The sequence below is a fragment of the Panthera tigris genome, chromosome F2 (genome assembly GCF_018350195.1).
Source record: "Panthera tigris isolate Pti1 chromosome F2, P.tigris_Pti1_mat1.1, whole genome shotgun sequence".
In the NCBI taxonomy this organism is placed as follows: Eukaryota; Metazoa; Chordata; class Mammalia; order Carnivora; family Felidae; genus Panthera; species Panthera tigris.
Genome location: NC_056676.1, coordinates 32,936,102 through 32,956,680, shown reverse-complemented (window position 1 = coordinate 32,956,680; position 20,579 = coordinate 32,936,102). Strand labels below are relative to the sequence as shown.

Below are 20,579 nucleotides of genomic sequence, written 5' to 3'. Positions count from 1 at the left end.
GACCAGTAAATGAATAACTTCTGTTGTTTTTCTGTTATTGAAATTTTCTAAGATTGTCAGTGAAGTTGTCTCCCTGGATCTTGGACATGATTTTAAAGGCAAGGTGGTTGATGGGGAACCTGGTGGCACAGTCAGTTAAGCATCTGACTTCAGCTCAGGTCATGATCTCACGGTTGGTGAGTTTGAGCCCCGAATCCATAGGGCTCTACTCTGACAGCTCAGAGCCTGGGGCCAGTTTCAGATTCTGTATCTTCCTCTCTGTCCCTCCCCTGCTCATGCTCTGTCTCTCTCTCTTGAAAATAAATAAACATTAAAAAAAAATTTTAAAGGCAAGGTGGTTGAAATCCTGAGTGGTCTTTTTTGCAATTTTTTTTTTTTTGCCTTATATTAATATAATCTTTATCTTTTGCACAACTCTGCTATCTGCTATATTTTGTATACAGCTTTGGGTAATGAAAAAGTTAATATATTCAAACAGCAGTTGTGAGGTTATAAGTGAGTAAAATGATTCTCTTATTTAATGCTTATAATTCTGTAATGTGGCTATTGTTAGGTCATTTTGCCCATGAAGAAAACTTGAAAAAGAAGTGATGAAGTGACTTGGCTAAGTTTAAACAGTCAGCACATGCACAACTAGGCCTGAAATTCATGCCTTCTTACTCCGAATCATACCCTTTGTCAAGTGTACCATGCTGTTATCTCCAAATGTTTTAAGTGGTATAATATTCTATTGGATGGTAATTTAAACTTGCATGATGAAACATATATTGCCTCTTGCTAATATGTTTTCCCAATATTTGAGAATATATACTGTGCTCTATAATCAATAACCTCAACAACTGCAACTTGAGGTGGAGTTTTTTCATTAATGACAACTGTAAAAGCTTCTCTTCTGTTAAGATACACAAGGTCAAAATTGTGCCAGAGCTGAACAATGCCTATTTCACATCATTTAATATGTGTACATGTTTTTTATATGGTAAAGCACTTCAGGCATTTCTTTTCCTCTATTAACAGAAACTTACTCATCCTGGAGGTTATAAATGGCTCAGTGTTGTTCCTGATACTACTGAAAAAGGATTGGATTAACACTGCTAATATCTCAGAAATGGAAAACATTCCTTGGGGGGATTCAATACAATTTTAAATGTATGTATCTCTTTTTACTTAACTTGGAAGGGCATAAATATTTATCTTTAGTTTTAATACCATGTAATGTCCTTCATTTAGAGTCAGACTTGACCTTTTAGAAGAAAATGCCATCTATTGTTGTAAATTATTGAGCAATGCTTTGTGTAATATAAAAAAAGTTTAGGGGCGCCTGGGTGGCTCAGTCGGTTGAGTGTCTGACTTCAGCTCAGGTCATGATCTCACGGTCCGTGAGTTCGAGCTCTGCGTTGGGCTCTGTGCTGACAGCTTAGAGCCTGGAGCCTGCTTCGGATTCTGTGTCTCCCTCTCTCTGCCTCTACCTCACTCATGCTCTGTCTCTCTCTCTGTCAAAAATAAAGAAACATTAAAAAAATTTTTTTTAAGTTTAGAATAATCACTCAAGTCTATTATTTAGTGATAATCTTCATGATCCTCGAAGCCATGAACAGACACTCATTTAGTCTTTAGAAAAGTTACTGCTGGGCCAACTTATCAGAACAATGACAATACAATGGCGCTTTATGTAAAGCAGTTTTCTAAGCTGAAACTATCTAAGGGTTGAAAATCCCCAGTCACATTAAAATCCCCAAACCTGGCAGAAAACGGATAACAATAGGATGTGGATGTATGTCAGAGACTAAGCTATTATCTCTCAGCTTCAGACCCACCTTTAACCACAGTTGGAGTTGGGACTCTGCCAACTACATTTCCGTGGGGGCCAGCTGGCTCCTTGCTGGGTTTAGCCCACTCAGTCACTACTCAGATGACTCCAGTTTAAGTGATTTTGCAACACATGCAGGACAGTCCCTTCACCTTCCCTTAAGAAGGTCTAGGTTTCAAACCCCAAGTTCCCCCTCTGGGTTCAGATAAAGCAGCACCAGTTGAGCAGAGTTTCTGCTCTGTAACTCCCCTTTTCTACATTAAATTTTGATAATCCCCAACCTCATCCTCTGTTTTCCCAAACTTGGAGTTGGTAGCTGCTTCCTGTAGTGGCTAACTCCATTACACCACAGTGTTTTCTTTTTGCTTTTTCAGTTCCTTAATACCTAGTTAGAAAGTTTTTACATACAATTATCCCTGTTACATGTAACTAAGTGATTTCTGTTTTCAGAACCAAAAACAAGGCCGCTTGGGGTTAAAGGAAATAGCTGAGGGTCCTCTCTCTGCAAGTAAGTGTGTTTAGCTCCAACCAGAATGCGCTGGGAGCAGGAAAAGGGAAAACCATAAAACAGAATAATCTGGAGTCATCACAATAGACTGTTTTGGACCAACTGACCCACCAGTTTATTTCTCACAGGGACGATGCTACATGAATATCAGTCAGAGAAATGCATTCATTATTATTGTTAATGGTTACTGTTAACAATTATTAGTAGTTAACATTGATTACACAGTAAAAATATACCAAGCATAATGCTGATCATTATACATATGTTATTTCATTTAATCCTCAGAACAATCTTATGATGCAGAAATTAATTTCTTGCTCACATCATGGATGAAACAACATATTTTGTAGTATTAAATAACTTGCCCAAGTTTGCACCACTAGTAAAAAGAGAAAAAAAATTAACCACAAATTCAAGCAGAGTGTAATTTATGAGAGATTACTGTGGATAAAATTGTTAACACTTTGTAAGCTATTTATATTGTCCAGCCTCTCCATTCTGTTTTCCTTTCATGAGAATCTATTTTCACAGGGAACTCCTGACTCGATCCACTAGTGGCAAATGCTTATATCTTTCTTAGCCAAGTGTGAGAAATGGAAAATAAACTAATAAGAGCACAGATTGCTTAGATAGTCAGTTAGCAACACAACAATACTGATCTTTTGCGCACTTATAAGCCAAACAGGTTTTATATAAGACAAACAAATTATTTTGGGAATTGTTCAGGGTTAGCTTTTTTGTGTAGTGGAGAGCCATCTGAAAGCTTCAAGCTCTGTAACTATTTGGCTGATTAAGGCTCTTGCTCTGTGGCAGGTAAGGATAGATTTATCTATCATCTCTATCTCTATCTATCTATTTATCTATCATCTAGCTAATGATTTTTATTGAGCCATTTTAAGCAGAAATTCTTAAAAAAATTTTTTTTGACATTTATTCATTTTTGAGAGACACAGAGAGACAAAACATGAGTGGGGGAGGGGCAGAGAGAGGGAGACACAGAATCTGAAGCAGGTTCCAGGATTTGAGATGTTAGCACAGAGCCCGATGTAGGGCTCGAACCCACGGACTGCGAGATCATGACCTGAACTGAAGTAGGATGCTTAACCGACTGAGCCACCCAGGTGCCCCTAAGCAGAAATTCTTTAAATGTAGAAGGATGCCACAAGATTGGAAACATTCGAGAGATTACAATTCTAAAACAGTTTTATACTGACAGATTAAAACACAATGTACGTTAATTGAAAACTTTATTCATAGCAATTAAGACATTGTTCTACATCCTGAAAAAAAGCTGTATTAGAAGACGTCTTTAGCATTGTCAAAAACTAAAATTTTCAAATGGTATGCAGACTATTGAAATGTTATCTTTCCTTAATAGCAAATGGGATTTTTTAATACTGCCAGACCTTCAGGTCATTTTGAGGACAAGTTATTATAAACTATTTAGTATTTAAAATAAAATACTATATTTTATAGAAATTATAAAGATCCTTTGAGAAAATTATCATTTAAGATTCATATTTTGTCATAAAGGCATCACTAGTGAAATAACTTGCTTAACTGAGCAGCTGAACATAGTGGTTATGAAGGTAGGATTGTGGGTCCTATTTCCCTTTAGGTAAGGCTGTCTCCTTTTATTTAACTCTGAATTGTTCTCCTTCTGTTTTGCATATTCACACAGTCAGTTATTGAATCTAAAGGAATAGTTTATGATTGTAGTTTTGTCATGAATTTACTCTATGATCTTGGGAAAACCAAAGTCTCTCTAAACAAAGGAGATGAATTAATACAAATTGGGTATCCAGTATGTTTGAGACTTAATGATAGTGCCTGAGGATACAATAATAAGAAAAACTGGGCATCTTTCCTGCCTTCATGGAGGAAGAGAGGCAGACATAAATCAAATACTGTCACCACAAAGAAACGCAACAGTAAAAACCAGAAGTGCTGTGAAGGAACAATACTGGGCGCTGAGAGAGGCCCACAGAGGAACCTAATTTAGTCTGAGAGTGGTGTTCATGCTGAGATCTGAGGGATGAAGTCAGGTTAACTAGATGGCAGAGGGAGGTATGAGGAGAAGGAGCAGCACAGAGGAAGGTGTTGGGGTGGGAGGGTCCATGGTGTTCTTGTGGAACTGAAAAAGGAGCCGTGTGGCTAGAGCAAAAAGAACAAGGCACTCCCAAGGGATGGTGACATTTCTTCCCTATTTAAAATGTCCATTACAAACTCTTGTTCTAAATGCAAAACTATTTTGCATTTTTATACCTTGGGATTTTTTGTTATTTTGTTTGACTAGAACTTACGATTAACAGCTTCAAAGATATTTACCTCGTTTGTGTGTGTGTGTGGTCTAATGACCTATGTACAGTCGGCCCTTGCTCTGTGTGTCTCTGAATTTCCATGACCAATATTTAGTTAAATAACACCAGTCTCCACATAGCACAAATCAAATTTCAGTTACCACAATATACTAACTGTGAGTAATTTCATACAGTCTGAACTTTGCTGCTGGTTTTTCAGTCCACAAATCACTGTAAATAACAGATGTGCATCACGATCAGTGATCAGTTACATCACTTCATTCAAAGTCCGATGGTTGTGGTGCATCTGTTATTCAGTTCACACACAGACAGTAACCGTGTAGTTGTATTGTCTCCTTGTTGCCCGTGACAAACCCATGTGGCACTTGACAAAAACGGACACTCCAAAGAGGAAATGCAAAAGATGAAAATGCAGCAAAGAACAGAGGAAGGATAGCACTGGAAATGAAATAAAATTAGATGTAATGGAGAAGTCGAGGAGGAATAGCTGAGTGAGGATTGTTGACACTCTTCTATTGGAGAGACTCTAGATATCGAGCCTGGGGACCTTATTAAAGCAAACATATTGACATAAATGAGGAAAATTGTTGTCAAGTGGTAAAAAGGGATGAGGATGCCCCAGAAGAAGTGACAGTCGCAAAAGAACTACACACTGAAGAACTCTCAGAGATGGTTCACAATACTGATATACTGCTGACGTTGGTCCAGCCTGAAAAAGGAATATGACAACTCACCAAGGCACAAGAGGTGTGCTAGTTCCGTGCTGTAAGTTGTATGAGAAAGCAAGCACGGTTCAAACTACTTTTGACAGGGCTTTTTTACAAAGAAGTAAAACACGTTAATTCTCATTTTTTACTGTTTTAAATTATAGTGCACTTAAAGCTATTTTACTGTGTTTCCCTATAATTTATAACCAACAGTAGGAGAGTCTGTAATGTTTTTACATTTTTAGACCTCATGGAAAATTCTGTTTTTTCCACTGGTTATTAACATCACTTGGTATGGTTTCCTTTATGGTCCAACACTACTATGCAAAGCAAGAACTGTCTGTAATTTTATTGCATCTAACCAATACAGCATTGCAATGTGTCAGATGAAAGCAGATGTATTTTGGAAGGTTGGAGTCATTTTCTGAGTTTACCAAACTCTCAGTCTTGAAGAATTCTAAGTCAACAACAGAACCGGAAAACAGTATTGGTTAATTAAATTTTTGGAATGTTATTCAAATATTCAATAACTGAATTTTAGGCTTAAGAACCTCTGAAGTCCTAAAAGTCCAAGATGCACTAGGCTTCAGTAAGCACAATGAAAATAGGAAAATCTGCCTATATTATACTTCTTGGGACTTAAAAGAATTTTCTTTATTTCAAATATCAGTCAAGAATATCTAGGAATGAAATGTGCAAAACATTTAAAAGATCATTTAAACCAAGAGGAAACAAGAATGAAAAATTTACATACCGATTGTAGAAATCTTCTCTGTAGTAATCATAGTCAAAGACATAACCACTAAGGAGGGAAACAAAAAATTAGTTGACACTTGCTCAACCACACTCATTCTGGCATAAAGTTATGAGGTTATTACTAGAAATTTGTTACTTTTTAAATACTTAGTTCTCAATGTAATTATGTTTCCAAAGGGTTTTACAAGACAATGTCCAATTGGATACACTGCCAAGTCAAATTATTGTATGTCTGGCAATGCAAAGACTAACAATGGTATGCATGGTTTGGGATGGAAGATGAGAGCAGGTAGCAAAACAAAATTTGCTAATATTTGTAATTAAATATGAATGAAGGCCTTTTTCCAGACCAGATACAACATAGTTATCATTTTCTTCCTAAGGTATGTACAAAGAGGCTAACCAATGAACAAAAGGTATGGAAAGGAAAGGCTTAATGACTCACTGACTATAAGAATGCTAAGTAGAAATGTCGTTTTTTTAGAAATTTAGCATTTTTTCATCCTATTTTTATTTAAAAAATTTTTAATTTCTCATTTTTTTTTGGAGAGAGGACAAGTATGCATAGGGGAGGGGCTGAGGGAGAGGGAGAGAGAGAATTGAAAGCAGGCTCCATTCCCAGCCCTGAGCCTGATGGGGGCTCCACGGGGCCTCCACAATGACAACGATGTGGGTTCCATGCAGGGTTCAAGGTGAGGCTAGACTTGGGGCTCAATCTCATGACCATGAGATAATGGCCTGAGCTGAAATCAAGAGTAGAACGCTAAACTGACAAGCCACCCATGTGCCCCTTTATTTTCACTCTAAAAACTTATGATTCAATCCACAGAGAAAAAAATCCACCTTGGCTGAATCTTGCCAACAATACCTTAATATTTTAGAATATGTAAATAGCAATAAGTATATTTCAGTGAAAAGATTAAGTTTCTTAAAGGAATACATCATAAAACTGCTCTTATCTACTTGTATAACTGTTGGAATTTACAAAGCCCTTTACATGCATTATTTTCTTTAATTTTAGTACTCAGAACAACTCGGTTGGATACTGTAACTAGAAGAAGCTAAGGTGCAAAGGACCTAAGTGATGTGTTCAAATTCTTTTTGCTAGTAAGTGACGGAGCTGAGACTGGAGAAGGCTCCTGAATCCATGTCTGAAGCATTTTTCCATCTCACTGTACAACCCTCCCCCACCTGCAAGAAATTTAAACTCACGATGAACGAAGTATCTATACTATAAGGGAATGATGATTTTTAACGTTTATTTATTAATTTTTTATTGGCATGAAACATACATAACAACATTTACCATTCTGACCATTTTAAGCCTACAATTCAGTGGCATTAAGTACATTCACAATGTTGTTTAAAGATCACACAATCCATTTCCAGGAATTTTTCATTATCCCCAAAAGAAATTCTGTACCCATTGAGCATTCTGTCGCTCCCCATCCCCCAGTCCCCTCAAACCCTGGTAATCTCATCCTACTTTCTGTCTCTGAATTTGCCTCTTTTAAGTACCTCATATAAGTGGAATCATACAATATCTGTTCTTCTTAAACTGTTTTTTTCAGTTAGCATATTATTTTCAAGGTTTATCCCTATTGTACCATACATGAGAATTTCAATCATTTTTTTTTTAAGTTTATTTATTTATGTTGAGAGAGACAGACAGACAGCACAAGCAGGAGCGGGGCAAAGAGAGAGGGAGATAGAGGATCTGAAGTGGGCTCGGTGCTGAGAGCAGAGAGTCCGATGCAAGACTCGAACTCATGAACCACGAGATCATGACCTGAGCCAAAGTCAGACACTTAACTGACTGAGCCGCCCAGGCACAAGAATTTCATTCCTTTTTATCACTGAATATAATACTGTGTGTACACACACACACACACACACACACACACACACACACATCACTTTTTGTTTACTCATCTGTTGATAGACATTTGAGGGGTTTCCACCTCTTGGCTGTTGTGAATAGAGTAGTATGAACACTTTGTGCAAGCATTTGTTAGAGTCCCTACTTTCATCCCTTTGGGATACATGTAACTAGACTGGAATTGTTGGATCATAAAGTAATTTTATGTTTAACTTTTTGAGGAGCCACCATGAGACAGGCAAGTAATTTTATATTTCCCAATTGATCCATTTAACAATCCTTTATTTTGTAACTATTTTTTTTTTTAATCAGGAAAATTGAAAGAACGTATTAAGAAGCACTTGTTATTCCTGGTTTTAGAGATAAAGGTGTTTATATCTTTTTACACTCACTGCATAGCGGGGAAAAGCTGGATATAGCATACCAGGCCTATTAGAGTTAGTTCTGCCTCTAACACTGTCTAATGGAACATGGTGAGTTTGAACTCAAGTTCTGAAACGCAAAGTGCAGATGTACTCTCAGTGAGTGTCTGGATGGAGGGCGATGGTCAGGCCAATGCGGCTGCATTGTTATGCAAAACAAGGAGGTCATGGAGACTATTGTCTAAAGAGAAAAACAGCCACTTTCCTCTGACAGTCACAGATTGTTAAGGTAGTAGTGCTTTATGCTTCAGTTTGTTTTGCTGATTTCGCTGGTGTAGACAAAACTCTGATGTTAAGAGATTTTAAAGACCACCAATCCCTACTGTGTAAAGTTCACCTCAAAACCTTTCTGATACAGCAGTGCGTATGCCTCTTTCACTGCAATTTACTCGCTTCTGTGGAAACAAGGCATATGATGACACTGGATCCAAACACGTGTCTGGAAGTCTCAAAGTTTAAAGTTATGCTACTTCAACTCACATTTGTCATGAGTAACCATCATATTTTCGTATGTTTATTTTTAAGAATATCTTGGTAGATCTGTAGTTCTTACTCATCTTGTAACTGGAAGTTTGTATTCTTTGACTAATATCTTTCCATTTCCTCTACCCACCCCCAACCCCCCAGTCTCTGGTAACCACCATTCTACTCTGTTTCTATGAGTTAGGCTTTTTCAGATTCCACATGTAAGTAGTATCACACACTATCCTTCTATGCCTGATTTATGTCACTTTGCATAATGCCCTCAAGGCCCATCCATGTTGTCTTCAAATGGCAGGATTTCCTTCTTTCTTATTGTTGAACACACACACACACACACACACACACACACACACACACTACACCTTCTTTATTCATTTTTCTGTTGATGGACACATAAGAACTAACTAGTAATTGGGTGCCTGGGTGGCTCAGTCGTTAAGTATCTGACTTCAGTTCACGTTATGATTTCATGGTTCGTAAGTTCAAGTCCCACATTAGGTGAGCTCAATCCCCGCCTCAGATGAGCTTAAGCCCCACTTTGGGTAAAAAAAAATCCGTGAGCCCTGCTTCGGGCGAGCCCTTCTTCTCAGTCTCTCTCCCTCTCTCTCTCTCTCTCTCTCTCTCAAAAAAAAAAAAAAAAAGGAGCTAGTAATTGTGTGATGTGATGGAGAAGTTGGCTAATGCTTGGTGGTAATCATTTTGCAATATATTAAGTGTATCCAATCAACACATTGTGTATACCTTAAACTTTCACAACATTATATGTCAATTATATTTCAATAAAGCTGGGAAAAAAGGAATATGCTGGTAGAATACAAATGTATGCATAAAAGCATTTGTGTTTATATAACACAAATGTGTTTATATATTGTGTTTATATAACACAAATGAGGGTCCCAACAGCCAAAGCACAGAAAAAAAAGATTATCATTTTAAGAGACTTATCTAGATTTTGTTTAGAAACACAGCATCTGGAGAAGAAAACATTCTACTTATTGAAGCCTTATTCTTTGTATTTTAACATACATAATGTTATTTAATCTTAACAACAATCTATAAGATGTAGAGTATTATTCCAGTTTTACAGGACGCTGAGGTCTAGAGAATATATATATATATATTTTTTTTTTTAATATGAAATTTATTGTCAGATTGGTTTACATACAACACCCAGTGCTCATCCCAACAGGTGCCCTCCTCAGTACCCCTCACCCACCCTCCCCTCCCTCCCATCCCCCATCAACCCTCAGTTTGTTCTCTGTTTTTAAGAGTCTCTTATGGTTTGGCTCCCTCCTTCTCTAACCCTCTCTAACCCTTCCCCATGTTCTTCTGTTAAGTTTCTCAGGATCCACATAGGAGTGAAAACATACGGCATCTGTCTTTCTCTGTATGACTTATTTCACTTAGCATCACACTCTCCAGTTCCATCCATGTTGCTACAAAAGGCCATATTTCATAGAGAATATTAAATACCTTAGATAACACAGGTCAAGTATTCTAGTAAAGCATATTCATTCATGTGCTCATTTATCAAAATTTGATTAAGGACATGTGTGTCAGGAACTGTACTTGGCACTTAGGTTTAGAAGCAAACGGGTCACCTGCGTGGCTCAGTCAGTTAAGCGTCCGACTTCAGCTCAGGTCATGATATCATGGTTCATGAGTTCAAGCCCTGCATCGGGCTCTGTGCTGACAGCTCAGATTTTAGAGCCTGTTTTGGAGTCTGTGTCTCCCTCTCTCTCTGCTTCTCTCCCTCTCTCTCAAAAATAAAAAATAAGCATTTAAAAAAAGAGAAGCAAGGTAGGAGCCTAACTTTGGTAAGCGCCAATTAGCAAACACAGATGACTTTATGATATTGATCCATCTCCCTTCTATTGCCACTAGCTCACCCTGCATCTCACAAACTCCCCTGCATCATGTTTCAGCAGAACTGAGTTCAACCTCTGTCCTCTATTTAGAGAGTCCTGAATACAGTCTTTCTGTGCCTGTCTAATTTGTGTGTTGCATTTTTTTTTCTTTGACAGTGGTGGAGACAGATAAAAAGCTTAGAAGAAAACCATTTTACATTGGAAATACTCGGAAGTAAATGAATGGGATAGAGAAAGACAGAAGGGGAGAACTATTTAAAGAGATGAATCAAGCCTGGCCTCTCTGAGGGGGTGATATACAACTGGAGGCTTGAAGGATGAGAAAGGTCCTATGAAGAGCCAGGAGAGAAAAGGGACAGAGGGAACAGAAGGCACAAAAGGCACAGGTCAGGAAAAACCCTGATGGACTCAATGAAGCCAGAGGGTCAGTCCAGGGCTACTGTTATTACTCAGACAAGAACAGACACTGTCCTCAGCAACACTGCAGCAGAAAACATGGAGAGGGGTCAACAGGTTCAGGGCACGTTTTGGAGGCAGACTCAAGTGGATTTCTCACTGAGTCAGTGTCAGAAATTGGGCAGACTCCGTTATCTTTCTCAACCTGGGAAAGATTGGGAGGAAGAGGCTCTAGAGGAAAATCTTGAGTTCAGTTTTGGACAAGATAGCATTTGGATGCTTCTGATTCAATCAAGAAACACTTTCATGGGTGATTGATGAGTCTTACTGAGGTGAACCCCAAAGAGAGGGCTTGCTGGGAAAGTGAGTCCAGGAGTTATGAGCATGCTGATGGCAATAAGACCATTAACAAGGTGAGATCTTTAGGAGTGAGCATAGAGAGAGAGGAAATGGAGGTCGGTCTTGGGGATCGTAGAATTGTAGAGGTCAGGGAAGAGGAATAAAAGCAAAATAGTTTGGTCAGATGTTGACAGGAGACAGAGTTTGAAACTATGAAAGCTCTGAGTCTGGGCCCCGGCTTGCCACTGACTTTGTATGACATCTGTGCTAGTTTGCTAGGTGGCCATAACAAAACACCACACACTAGGAGGCTTAAAGAACAAAAATTTATTTTCTCACAATTCTGGGGGCTAAGAATTCAAGGTCAAGGTGTCAACAGGTTTGATTTCCTCTGAGGCCCCTTAAAAAATTTTTTTTTACGTTTGTTTATTTTTGAAAGAGAGAGACAGAGAGACAGAGCACGAGTGGGGGGTGGGGGAGAGCAGGGAGAGACAGACTCCGAAGCAGGCTCTAGGCTCTGAGCTATCAGCACAGAGCCCGACACGGGGCTCAAACTCACGGACCAGGAGATCATGACCTGAGCTGAAGTTGGACACTTAACTGACTGAGACACCAGGCACCCCAAGACCACTTTTTTTTTTTAAAGTTTATGTATTTTGAGAGAAAGAGAGAGAGAGAGAGAAGTGAGTGAGTGTGAACTGGGGAGGGACAGAGAGAAAAGGAGAGAGATGGGGGTAGGAGGGGCAGAAAGAAAGGGAGGAGAGAATGCTAAGAATGCTCCCCACACTGCCAGTGCAGGGCCCAATTCATGAATCTTGACATCATGACCTGAGCTGAGATCAAGAATCGGAAGCTTAATCTGAGCCACCAAAGCGCCTCATGAGGCCACTTTCTTTACTTGGCAGATGGCTACCTTCTTGTCTCCGCATGTGGTCGTCCCTCTGTCTGTGTTGTCTGAGTCCTAATTTCTTCTTCTTATAAGAATACCTGTCATATTGGATTAAGGTCCACCAATATGACCTCATTTTAACTTTAACACTTCTTTAAAGACTACCTCCCAATATAGTCACATTTTGAGGAACTGTGGATTAGGGTTTCAACAGGTGAATTTTGGGGGAATGAATTAGCTCATAGCAACATTGAACAATCTATTTAATCTTTGCAAACTGCAACTGCAAAATGGAGTAGCACAGTTTCTAGTGACAATTTTTAATCATTTTTCATAGAGCTGATATTTAAACCCAAGTTTATCTGAATTGGAAGTTGGTGATTTTTCTTATTGTGTCATGTTGCATTAGATATTTGTTAACTTAATAAACTTAATAATGGTAATGCTTTAGCATATATAACTATTTATCTTCAGATGTTGAAGAGAGCATTTTAAAGATTTATGAACATGATGATGAGAACACTTAAAGATACACAAATTCATCTTAATTTTTATATATGTCTCCTCGCTCTTTTTAAACTCCCCAAGTGCCAACTATGACATATGGACCAATTAATAAATATGCTATTAATGGGGATGACAATGATGATTCCACTCATGTGTCTCATACCATTAGGAAATACTTCAATAATTTAACAGCCTTCTGGAAGTTTAAAAATGCATGAGAAAAAAGAAATCATTTTTATCTTTCTTAGCTGCTGCTTAACTTATCTTGTCCAATCTGCTTATTTTTTGTTCATTCCTGACTGCTAAGACATATTTGCAAGAACAAGTGGTAGCTGAGCATCCTGACTGTTTGATCTCCAAGTCCCACCGTCTGCCATCAGGAACTCAATTTTACCTGTCAAAGTTCAAAATGAAATGAAATGCACAAACAGACCTGTCTTGGTAATCATGACAAGCCTGTTTTTGTCTTAATGGTTTGGGCTTTTAGCAGAAATGTCATGGCTGTAGTTGGTTCAGGTCATAGGCTGCAAAATCAAGCTGGCTTTCCAAGGAAGAAAAAGAGATGCAAAGCGGTGAAAAGAGATAACCACAGGGCAAGTCTGATTTGTGACAATTATGCTTCCCCAGTTTTCCTGCCACTAGCTCCTTATATTTTCTTTCCCCTTCCCCAGCTTTGTCTCTCTTAAAAATCCCTTCCTTTTCTTTCTGTGTGAAACTCTATTTGAAATTAGTTGTCAAAAAATGGCATTTCCAGAAGTCATGTTCAGGTTTTTAAGGTGTTTTATGTATTCTAGGATTTTATTGCCGGGAAAGACTTGTCTTTCAAGTTAAAAAAAGATAGTCTTTCCTTTCCTCATAAATGGTTATGTTCATGAGATAATTTTCTTTTCTCTTCCTTTTCCCTTTTTTTTCTGGTTTTTGTTTGTTTGTTTTTGTTTTTAAAGGTAGAAATTTTGCAACTTGCATTGTAGGAGCTTTGTACGACAATCTGGTTCTTAGCCTACTGAAAACAAAATGGTCATAAATTACATGTTTTAGGCAGTTTCTAAAAAGGAACTAAGTCAAGGAAATGTCAAGCCTTCTGTTGTTTAAAGGCGTGGTCACTGGCAAGGGGCAGGTACTTGACTTTTAAAAAAGTGAAACGACAGTTTGAATATTTCACACAAATAGTGCATATTTAAAAATTTTTAAATCTGGTACACTTCTATGACTTTTATCCTACTTTTCAATGTGTACCTTTGTTCTACCTGCTCAGATTCCCTCAAAACTTAATGAGAAACTGAAATTAGTAATTGTTTAGAGTTGCACACTCACAATCTTTATTTTATTACTGAAGATTAAATGACACCAAATAGCTTCCCTGAAATTTAATTTAAACTTTTTCATTTATAGAAGAAGAAATCACAACTCATTAGGATTTGCAATATATGAAATCAATTTTATCTAATCCCTTTAAATTCATAAAACCAGCTTCCTCTGACTAGACTAATACACAAAAGTATTTCTTTTTATTTTCCATTGCAGAACTTCATTAAAATATAATCTGAAGAAAATGAATAAACTTCCTAGCACAAGGAGGGAGCTTTTTAATGGTTTCATTACAGACATCCTGCCAATAGTAACTACTACTGGAACCTTCTCAATTGCTATATCTGGCTTCCCAAATTAAATGGAATAATCAATTGCTGAGTATTTTAAGTCAGGCACAATATTGGGAGTTGTGAATAAGAATATCTGCAGAACATGGCTTCTAACTTCAAGGAATGTCAATCTAAGTGTAAGGGATTAGACAAATATACATATGAATATAATTTAAGCAGAATTACAAAAAAATGCCAAAATAGAGATTAAAACTTCTATGAAGCTTATAGACAGAAGAAATAGGATGTGGTTGGTGGGACACAGATATCAAGCAAGGCTTTAGAAAATGATGGCATTTGAATTGGTCTTTGTAAAGGTTAGGAATTTGACAAGTGAATGTTCAAAAGGAGGCCATTCCAGAAGGTCAAGAATTGGTGGTAGGAAAACGTGGAATAAGTTTGTAAAACAGTGTGTTTTTATTACTCTATGTCATTAGCACAACTTTTCTTCAGAGTACCTGTGGAAGTCATCAATGCAGAAGTCATGATGTAGGCTAACTGACTGAATTTCTGGAGCATACTTCTCCATGGTCAAGATTGTTGGTATAAGTATCCTCAGAGGTACCTATAGGATCCTATTTCTAACTTGTCATCAAATCTGGTGTAGGTTTCCAAATGCCAGAGAATATACAGTTGAACAGATTTATAAACTTTGTCAAGATAATATGTATGTGGCCAAAAATCTGTCTATTTTCTTTTAGGGAATACACAAAAATTTAATTTTACTTTGGAGTGTGTGTGTGTGTGTGTGTGTGTGTGTATATGTGTAATGGATAGACACACACACATACATTAAAAATTCAAAAACAGTGAAAGAAGCTACTTAGTCTAAGTTTCAATGACAAAATACTTGATTTACTACCAAGGACTCTGGAATTGAGGGAGGAGGTGAGTGGGAACCTAAAGAATTGTGACACATTCATTGAGTTCCTTAATTGGGGATCAGACCTGGGAGCTTAGCAAGATGCAGTAACTAAGAAATTGAAAAGATGAAAACAATCCAGCCAGCTCAGGTATGAGTTCTGGTCTTTTAGACGATGGAGTCAAGCTCCCTGTTTCACACACTTAATGGATAATTACTTTAATTAAAGCAGGTGAAGAGAGTGCATGCTGGGAACAAGAGAGAAAAAGGAGGGGAAAAAGAATTATTTTTCTGTGTTTTGGCTGAGTTAACACAGGGATTGGGATTTTGGAAGTATCGTCCTGAATGGGGCATGCTTGCTGCCTTTCTCTATGCCTGGTTCTGCTTACACATGAAATTCCAAAATTGTGTTTAGTTTTTGCTTTTGTCTTCTGGTCTAGAATAAATGAAAACGATTCTTTTTAATTAATAATTACTTGATAAAGCTATAATGAAATGAAAATTTACTTTTTTGCAAACAGCATGACATACCTAGTAAGAGAGCTATAACTGTGAAGGCAAGAGAATGAAGAATCTAGCTATTGAGAAGGTCTGGCCTACAGATAAATAGTCTTTCCTGGACCACTGAAATGATCTCCAAACTGGTATTTCTGGTCCCAAGGATATCTACATCTTTGCCCATGATATAGACTGCTAGTGACTTGAAAGCAACCTTTTTACAAAATATCAAAAATAAAGTAACAACAAAAACTCTTCAATTATTCCCCGTGGCCTACAAGGTAATGTTCAGACTCTTTAGTATTCAGTGTTCTCCGAAACACGGATCCTTCTTCAATATTCTCTAATAATTCATTCAACTACTCTTTCAACCATTCAGCATTTCTCAACACGTACTCTTGTGGCAGAGAAACATTCCTTGTGGCCATAGGGAGACATTCTCGTGTCTCTACACAGTCTTCTGTATTATCCCAACTGGTTGCTCAACAGTTTCCAATTACAGGTTTTTGCTCAAACTCTCCATCTGTCAACATGTTATATCTTCTTTCAGTTGAATATTATCCATTCTTAAAGGCCAAACTCAAGCCCCACATCTTCCCCAAGTATAAAGTCTGTGGGGTTACACTGAATTCCATGTATTGTGCTATTCCTTGATTATAGTCTTTTTGAATTGACACTTAATTCTTGCTTGTCAGCTCTCTGCTTTTCCTGTCACTTAGCTAATCTGTATAGATTTATTTCTGTTAGCCTTTCCCTTCACAAACCAATCTCTTTATTCCATTCATCATTCTTGTCTTCCTTCTTTGAACTTAATCTAATTTGTCTTAATTTCTTGACATGGAAGTTTCCAGAGTAAAATATTCCAGGTGGATTCATGTCAAAATCCTGTAGAGTATTATCTATCTCTTTGTTTTAACTGAATTCAGCCATAAATGTTCAGATTTCATTCTTACAGCTCCTTATGCATACTTCTGTCTGACCATATCATATAAGAAGTGACCATCTATGAGTTTATTGCACTAGATTGTGAGCTCTGAAAAGGCAGAGTGTTTGCACTCATCCATTTGAAATATTTTGAATTGAATGTTATGTGTCTGTGACAATTTCTGCTATAATATGTATTGTTATTACTTTTGGTAGGAAAAAATGTCTATATTAAAATTTTCAAACACCTGAATATTAATATTAGTATGTTTAGACCATTACAATTGCTGTGTTGGGGCACCTGGGTGGCTCAGTCGGTTGAGCATCTGACTTCGGCTCAGGTCATGATCTCACAGTTTGTGAGTTCGAGCCCCACGTTGGGCCCTGTGCTGACAGGGCCCGGCCTGCTTCAGATACTCTGTCTCCCTCTCTCTGCCTCTCCCCCACTCGTGTGCATGCTTTCTCTCTCTCACTCTCTCAAAAATAAATAAACATTAAAAAATAAAACAATTGCTGTGTTGGGTTAGACTTTTCTACCAACAATTTTTTTTTTATGTTTAATTACTTTTTGAGAGAGAGAACAAGCTGGGGAGGGGCAGACAGAGAGGGAGAGAGAGAGAGAATCCCAATCAGGCTCAGCAATCTCAGCACAGAGCCCAATGGGGCTTGAACCCACGAATGGTGAGATCACGACATGAGCTAAAATCGAGAGTTGGTTGCTTAACCAACTGAGCCACCCAGGCGTCCTGAGACTTTTCTGCCAATAAATTGATATCTATTCTAGATCCACCTTTTTTTTTTTTTTTTTGCTCTTGCTTTGTGATAATGGAGCTAGATTCTATAAACATTGCCCATTTGTCCGTTGGCACTATGTTAGGGTTTGTCAAAGGGCACTGGAGGAAAACCATAAGGCAAAGAAGAGGAAGCAGCTTCTTTTCCAGGTTTCCATAGGCTTTTCTCCTTGCTCATCTGGCACTGCTGTCGGCAGCATGTGGGAGAGCCAGTGATGCTCACTGGCACCCCAGCAGGAGGGTGCCTACCCATTATCCCAGGCCACCAACACCCCAACTGATTTCTCTGTCATACAGTAGGCTGCAGTCACACCATCTCTTATGGGGGGTGAATCTCAGCCTCAGAGAGAGAGGCTCTTCAAATTTCTTCCTTCTTTGGATACTCTCCCTCAGATTGCAATACAATCTGTACAAGAAGACTAGTGGGCATTAACTAAAGAGTAGTGTATTTAAAAAACTAGATAATAATTCCACTGGACTCTTACTTTTTAGACATCTCTGGGAATAGTTTAGCATATTTCAACAAAGTTTCATAAGGATATTAACCAACTGGAATGCATACAAATGAAAGAAATTAGGATGGCAATAAATCTCAAAAAATGACTCTGTATGAAAATGGTTGAATTAAATAAGGATGTTTGGTCTAGAGAAGAAAACCTTTGGGAAAGAAGGCAGCTAACTATTTAATTATTTGAAAGGTTGTCTAGTGACAGAGGCGTTGAATTTATTCATTGTGGGTCCAGAAGGCAAAATAAGTATTAAAGGGTAGTAATTATAAGGAACAATGTTACTGCTAAATATAACAAAGAAATAGAATAATGAGTTCCGAATATCTTGAGTGTCTAGTAGTTTTGGCAAGAAAATAGAATCATAAAAAGAAAAATACCATGACAAAACACTGTATGATCTAGTATAACAGTGTAACAGATACATGTGCTTCAAGAAGAGCCTGAAAATCATTTGTTAGGGATTTTGTAGAGAAGAGAATCAAGAAGAGAATCGATGCATTACACAGTTCTGGGATATCTTCCAAGTTGAAATTTCATGATTTTATTAAATCAAATTACTTTGTTAAAATGTAACATTTAACTATTCACCTACAAGTCTTTGGAAACATGGTGACCTGAATCTTGTTTCTTTTCTGCTTAGCACCAGTTCCAGTCTTTTTGACTTTTCTCAGTCAAACTTATGCAGAATTAAGGAAGAAATCAAAATTGAACTTTCATATTATCTAGAAATAAAAAGAACATTTCTTCCAAAACCTATGGGACACACTAAAAACTAGACTCAGAAAAATATGTACCTTAAACGTGTTCATTATTACAGACTAAACATGAAAAAGAAGAGAATTCAGTCTTAATCTTACTGGATAAACAGCAACACAATAAGCCAAAGTAGACTAGGGAGAGGAAACCAATATCGGGCTTACGTCTGAAAATCTATCAGCCTAATCTGGCACAAAAACAAATGAAAGGAGGAAAATATGATTTTCATCAGTAGATGCTAAAGAGGTATTTGATAAAGTTCAGAGGCATTCCTTACGATATACTCTAAGTAAAACAATCCAAAAGAAAACTACATACATATGTGCCCCAAACAAGAAGGAATACTGACTGATTCTTCCATTCCTTATTGACTTGGTTTATACTGTGTCAATAACCACCTTCACGGGTACCATCATGTATAAACATAGCTTACTGTTGTAGTCTGTATTCTACTTTCACCGAATTGCCAGTTTTTATCCCTAAATTGCACATTTGTAGAAGGGAGCATCTCCTTCATAATTACTATTCTTCAAGTTTTTTTTTTTTTTTTTTATAATATTCTCAGCTCTAGATAAACTTTAGAAACATTGTCAGTTCTTCCCCACCACTGTCATTTTTTTCCCAGTCTTTCTTGGCAAATCATTTTGTCCCTTCATGAAGTTTTCAGTTAAAGAACATGACTAAAAGGCTGTTAAACATATGTTTATAAATTAAGTTGATCCTTCTGATGCTGGTGTCCAGAATCAAAGCAAAGTCAGTAGCTATCTTTATAAAATTCTGTCTGGGTTTGGTACATGGTAAGACATATTTTCTCTTGATGTCTTTCTGTTACCTTCACAAATAAAAGATGACATAGCTGAAGACAGAATTCTTGTTACAATCTTTTCCCTCAAAAATATCTGTTATTGACGTCCTAGTATAACATCACAGAGAAAACTGAGTCCAACTTTAGTTTTTCTCTTAAAGTTAGCTTTTTTTTTTTTTTTTTTTGGCATGGATACCAATAGCTTTGTTTACATTTCAAATTGTAAAAACCTCATTTATAAAATCAATAATTATATTTTATCTTTCATTGCTTACTCTTTCGTGCTCTGTAATATTATTTTCTGTGACAATATCTATTATTTCCAGATTAAACTCTATGAACTTACATCCATTTCTTTTTCCTTGTTCTCATTTTGCCACTTTCCTCTATTTTACTCAGGAAATGTTTTTCCCTAATATCACTTATTGGCTCCCCCCCCCAAGTGGGGTATCAAATGTGCCATTTACTTCTTCCTATGAGGCATTGTATCGAATCTGGAGTTCAGTTAAAGATCAGCTGATATTTTCCAGATTAGTCTCTTCTTGCCACTTATGAATATTGTTTAGAGGCACTTTTGTTCTGAGCCTTATTGAGCTAAATTAACAGGCATTTTCTTTAATATTCTTCAGTTCTTAAATCTTTTGTTTTTATTTTTATTTTTAAATTGAGATAAAATTGGTGTATAACATTGTATTAGTTTTAGGTGTACAGCATAATGATTTGATATATTGCAAAATGATTACCAAAATAAGTTTAGTTCACATCCATCACCACACATAATTAAAAAATTGTTTTTCTTTGTGTTGAGAACTTTTAAGATCTTCTCTCTTAGCAACTTTCAAATATACAACACAGTAAAATTAACTATAATCACTTATGTTGCCAGGACTTACTAATCTTATACCCAGA

The 20,579-nt window shown here is 37.2% G+C and overlaps 1 protein-coding gene across 5 annotated transcripts in view; it reads right to left on the bottom strand.

Annotated features, from left to right (window-relative positions):
* The window catches only part of RALYL (RALY RNA binding protein like), a 710,067-nt gene that overhangs the window by 90,526 nt on the left and 598,962 nt on the right, over nucleotides 1-20,579 (bottom strand). For all 5 annotated transcript variants that reach the window (XM_042973032.1, XM_042973034.1, XM_042973031.1 and 2 more), the window contains one exon: nucleotides 6,101-6,148. In XM_042973032.1, coding sequence (XP_042828966.1) covers nucleotides 6,101-6,148 — 48 coding nt within the window. The remainder of the gene's footprint in view (nucleotides 1-6,100; nucleotides 6,149-20,579) is intronic.